Raw genomic sequence first — 5,469 nt, 5'->3', positions numbered from 1 at the left:
AACTAATACAAAATCAGAATAAACACAAAACACTGGGTCAACGACCCAGGACCATGACAGTACCCCCCCTCCAAGGGCTGGCTCCAGACAGCCCAAAACAAAAACAAACGACCAACCCAGGGCAGGCGGCGGGGGGTCCAGGACGGACACCAAACAAAACAAGCTCCAGCGAACCAAGGGAACCGTCCAAAACAAAAACACACATGCTGGAGTACAAGAACAAAACACAGTTCAGGAGGCCGGCCCGGAGGCTGACAACTCAGAAGTCCAGGACAGTTCATCTTCTGAGGCCGGCCACGTTGGCGACACAGATCCAAAAGCCGACCGAGTGGAAGGCAGCGGCGGCGAAGTGGAAACAGTTCAGGGGGCCCACCGTGCACACGGCAGCGGCGGCGACGGGGAAACCGTTCAGGCGGCCGACCGCGCGGACAGCAACGGCGGCGACGGGGAAACAGTTCAGGCGGCCGACCGCACGGACAGCAACGACACAAGTCTGGAGGCCGACCGCGCGTAAAGTAGCGGCGGCGTTTGGGAGGTCGTCCATATCGGCGATGACGCCCAACAAGCTGCCTGGCAGATGACCGCCGAGGTCGAGGCGGCAGTTCGGGACCTGAAGGTGGCGTGGCCTTCGCAGCACCAGACGAGGCAGAAGCGGAGGATGATGGAGCCGGGCCAGGCGAAGATGTTGATGATGAAGCCGGGCCAGGCGAAGATGATGATGATGGAGCCGGGCCAGGCGAAGATGATGGAGCCGGGCCAGGTGAAGATGATGAAGCTGCAGCAGGAAGCTGGACGGGCTCCTCGGGCCCTCCAGCTGACGAGGCAAGATACATCACTGTGTCTTGTATACCTGACACAGTGATGTATTTCAGTGTGAAGGAACATGTTATATTTCTGTTTTCTCCTGAGAAGAATGAAGCAACGTTTTGCTGGTTTTGAAACCAAACCCAAAACCTGATGATAAAGGGGTCATGAGACTCTGAGTGAGGGGTGATTTCTTCTGTGGTTCATGCTTTGGTTTCTGTGTATTGTTGTGTTCATAATTTTTGGAAGGGATCTCAGAAAAAAGGTATGTCTCTTTAAAAAGGATTTATTTTGCTTTTTGCAGTTGAAAGTTTACACAGCGCTGCTGACTTCTATGTGAACCAACAGCATGTTTGACAAAAAGGATTACCCCCAAACAGGCTGTACATTATATAGTGAGACAAAAACATAGATTATAACAGCTAACTTCCTCCCGCACGGACGCAGTCTTGGTGTCTGCTCCGAAGCATCCTCATATCTCCATGACCTCGTCTGGTATCTGCTCCCTCCTCTGTAAGAGACAGAAAAGCGAAACACCTCTCTGCCTAGCCTTGATAATCTAATGCTATTATCCATTGTTCTTCTAGTGATTCAAAGTTGGTTTAGAAAATCACATTCAGAGCTCTCTGACCCAAAGACTTATTCTAATCATAATCTATGTGTGTAAGCGTGTTTGCAATTACCCCTCTGCACTCTAAGTCATTTCCTACAATATATCAGTGCGGACAGTAAAGCCGAACAAAGCTTCTGACCTTCAGAAGACTGAGCGCCAACTCATTATGAGCACATTTGCAGTAAATGTATGAAAATGATTATAACCACCTAATTTAGTAAAATAAATCAAACATTTTCAATCACAACAGTGTGGAAACAACTAGGTGTGTGTTAATGTTCACATCAAAGAATGGGAGCATCTCTCTGTTACAGTCCAGCTAACCTCCCACCCTCGGGACCTTCTTCACTGAAACAACTTTACATGGAAGTGATGAAGAGGCTGCCGCGTTAGTTCCTTTAAACAAATGTATTTCCCAGAATCCAGTCTGTGTTTGTCCCTTTCTTAGACAAGACCCCGTCACCAGGCCAAGGGTTCAGTCCTCATCATTTCTGACTTCAAGATCACAATCTCTGAGTCAAAGCCCTCAGAGCCCAGCACAAGTGAACAGCTGACAGTCTGTGTCGTGTCTCAACAAATCAGCTCTGGTTCACCTTCAGTCTGTACAGAATGCAGCGGCAAGACTTTTAACTGGTACAAAGAAGAGGTCACACATTACTCCAGTTTTGGCTTCTCTTCATTGGTTGCCTGTAAATTTTAGGGTTCATTTTAAAATTTTAGTTGTAACTTTTAGAGCTCTGCACGGTGAAGCTCCCCAGTATATCTCTGACCTGTTGAAACCTCATGCTTCATACCGAGCACTTAGGTCTTTAGGTCAGAGGTCACTATTGGTCCCACAGACTCGGTTCAACACACGTGGGGATCGAGCTTTTCAGGCACCTAGGCTGTGGAACTCTCTGCCATTGTCTTTACGCTGTCTAGACTCTACTGACTCCTTTAAAAAGCAGCTGAAGACATTTTCTTTTATACAAACGGGCTTTTAATTAATTTTAACTTGTATGTCTGATCTTATTGTAAAGCACTTTGTGATTTTTATCTGTGAAATGTGCTATATAAATAAATTTTACTTACTTACTTACTTCTTGGAAAGGAAAACAAAAAGCTGAAGTTGAGCTGAAGAGGCCAAAAATAAAAGTCTTTACACACAACAGATTATTGAAGACAGTTTAGCAGTTGAATAAAACTGACATTTGTTTTTTCAATTTCCCAGTTTGGCAAAATCACTTTTTAAAATAATTGTGGAGGCTTTAAACTCAGTGCTTGTTAGGCATAAACATGTAGGTGGAACCACCTACATGTTTTTTTTTTCTTATTCCCAGATAAAGTTGTGTATGTGAGTTTGTTGGGTGTATTTTATATTATATTGTTAAAATCTCAGCAGCAAATACCGTAGCTGAATATTTCTGTAACTGTATCTTCATGTTGTTAAAGCCTGGAAACAAATATATACAGGATGAGGAGGATGTGTGTGGATTCTTTTTTTGCTCTTTCTTAGTATCTTGGAACTATTAATGCTAGGACTTTTTTCCTGGTTTCAAAATGAGGCCAAAAACCTGTTGATAGAGGAGTTATATGCTTGTCCACTTTCAAGATCACTGGTAATATCTTCAGTGGTTTCTTCTCAGTCAAAAGATAAGGAAACAGCTTCTCAGTGAAATTGTGTTCGAAGGTGTGTATGAGTGTGTTGGCATCCAGATCAAAGAATGAGAGCTTCCCTCTGTCACACTCCAGCTGAACTCTGACCCTCTGCAACTTCTTCACTGACAAAAATGTACCTGTATCTGCTGATGTTTGTACTATGTACTTTTCATCCTGGAAACATAATTGCCAGTATCCTGACAGTGCTTCTACCTTTCTCTCATAAGACTCATTTACAACACCAAAGGCCCAAAATCCCTCTTCTCCAACCTCAACATCCCAAATGTGAGTCCCTGAGTCGAAGCCCTCAGAGCCCAGAACAACTTTACAATAGTGACACCTCTCTGGATTATCAGGAACCTTCTGTCTCCCTCCAAATGTCACACTGGTCAGATCGTCAGATAGGATGAGTTGTGGATGAGCTGTGTTTGGGTCAAGAATCACAGGAGTGTAGGAGACCATCTCCTTCATCTTGTTCCAGATGTTGTAGGTCAGGTTGCCCAGGTGTTTGGCCACATCCATCAGGGCTCCTGAGTCTAGCTGTGGAGCATTCAGCAGGGGGAGCTGCTTGACTCTGTTGACTGCAGCCCTGTAGTTGTGGAGGAATGAGACGTTTTCAGGTCTCAGTTGCTCCTCTGTGGCTCTGATTGTTTCTGAAAGAGTTTCCATTTTTCTGTTCAGATCCTCAGTCTTTTTCTTCATCATCTGACTCTTCTGTTTCTCTTCTGTCCTCAGAGCAGCCAGCCTGGCCTTCTCTTCATTTTGTAGAAACTGCTGAAGCTTTTTAAACTCCTCCTTTATCTGCTTCTCCGTCTGCTGTGCCTGGACCTTTATATGTTCTGCTGTTTGATCAAACTTTCCTTTGACTTGTTCAAACACCTTCAGTTTATCTTGTAAGGGCTTCAGGCGTTTCTGAAGCTCCTCTCTGTGATCCTGGGCGGCTTCTTCAGTTGGGTTGAATCTGTGGTCTTTGTGTGCTTTTGAATCTCGACAGACGACACACACCGGCTGCTGATGATCCAAACAAAAAAGTTTGAGTTTCTCATGGTGCAGACGGCAGAGAGGCTCAGACACTGCAGAAGCTTTTTTATCTCTCTGCAGTAAGAAAGCCTCACACAGGTTCTTTAACACCAAGTTACGGGGCGGATCATTCAGTAAAGGAATCTTCTTACAAAGTGGGCAGGTTTTTATTTCTCTTTCTGTCCACCACAACTGCAGACAGTTATTACAGAAGCTGTGGCTGCATGACAGGATGACAGGATCTCTATAGATGTCGTGGCAGACGGGACAGGAGAGATCCTTTTCTGACTGAGAAGACATTTTTTTTCCCCGGAGTAACAACAATGAAAACAATGAGGCGTCCACTCAAGAAGTTTCTTCAAACTTACTTTCACTTTTAGCTGTGACTTCTGTAAAACTTCTGTTTGTAACATGGAATCAGCAGCATCGTGTTGAAGTCACAGTATCCTTATATTCCCTGTATTTCAGTGTTCCCCGTATCCTTCTTGCTGTCGTTGAACGTCCTCTCTTTTCTAACAAAGAATCTAAATACATAGTTCAGAAAGTGAAAGTGTCACGGTGAATGTAATTTGACACCAGTATGAGCAATGAATGAGGAAGATGCATACTTAAAAGGGTGTGTGATTCATTTCTATATGGGGTGGAGAGAGGTGTTGTAGAAATGTCAAATAAATGGTGGTGCATGAAACCAGGTTGTCTTTATTACTTTAATTTAATTTTGTAAGAGGTCCAAAGAACAGTACAGATTATGGCAACACTTTGCATGTTTTTGGTAAAGTTATCTACCAAAGTCACAGGATGCCATTAGAACACTGAGTTATAAAAGGTAACTGATATGTCAACATCTGAAGGATTACATGAGCACAGAATATGTTAACATGAAGCATTTCATTCAGCAATAGCCTGACAAACAGAAGAAGTCTCCTGTTACAAAGGGTGCAAACAAAGAATACACACAGGCTAATAATGCTGACAAGAAATTATAGCATTAAAAATAATTTCAAACACTAAAGCATAAATAAGGCCTAACAGTTGTGTTTTTAAAAAAGAAACACCAAAAACAATGACCAACATAAAAAGGTCAATGTGCTTAAGTAACTCTGTAACTTGAAGAGAAAAGGAGACAGATTAGTGGTTACTGCTGCTGCAACATGTTTTTGCACCATAAAAGAATAGAAAAAGCAGCCTCCTGCCATTCTGTGTTCAGGTTTGAGAAAATCCAATAAAAGGAGATTTTTGTAAAAGGAAAAATGCTTTGTTTTGCTTTTTGATATACGTAACTGTAGACCACTTATGAATCATTCAAGCATACAGTTAGGTCCATTAATATTTGGACAGAGACATTTTTTTTTCTAATTTTGTTTCTGTACATTATCACAATGAATTTTAAATTA

General features: G+C 43.0%; 1 protein-coding gene across 1 annotated transcript; it reads right to left on the bottom strand.

The window, feature by feature from the left end:
• Positions 1-2,880: 2,880 nt before the first annotated feature.
• LOC113021634 (tripartite motif-containing protein 35-like) lies at positions 2,881-4,638 on the bottom strand. The gene is made up of 2 exons (XM_026166335.1): positions 4,444-4,638; positions 2,881-4,066 (listed from the first exon to the last, which is right to left on the bottom strand). The coding sequence occupies exons 1-2, from the start codon at positions 4,486-4,488 to the stop codon at positions 2,909-2,911; spliced, it is 1,203 nt and encodes a 400-aa protein (XP_026022120.1). The 5' UTR covers positions 4,489-4,638; the 3' UTR covers positions 2,881-2,908.
• Positions 4,639-5,469: the final 831 nt, after the last annotated feature.

Source organism: Astatotilapia calliptera, chromosome 5 (assembly GCF_900246225.1).
Source record: "Astatotilapia calliptera chromosome 5, fAstCal1.2, whole genome shotgun sequence".
Classification (NCBI taxonomy): Eukaryota; Metazoa; Chordata; class Actinopteri; order Cichliformes; family Cichlidae; genus Astatotilapia; species Astatotilapia calliptera.
Note: the sequence above shows the minus strand (reverse complement) of the source record. Positions and strands in the feature narration are given on the sequence as shown.

What these genes read in the sequence shown, in the direction of transcription:
- LOC113021634 (XM_026166335.1), bottom strand. Translation starts at nt 4,488, where the DNA reads ATGTTACAAACAGAAGTTTTACAGAAGTCACAGCTAAAAGTGAAA. An exon ending in AGTCACAGCTAAAAGTGAAA is followed by an intron (nt 4,067 to 4,443) that starts GTAAGTTTGAAG and finishes TTGGATCATCAG; the next exon opens with CAGCCGGTGTGTGTCGTCTG.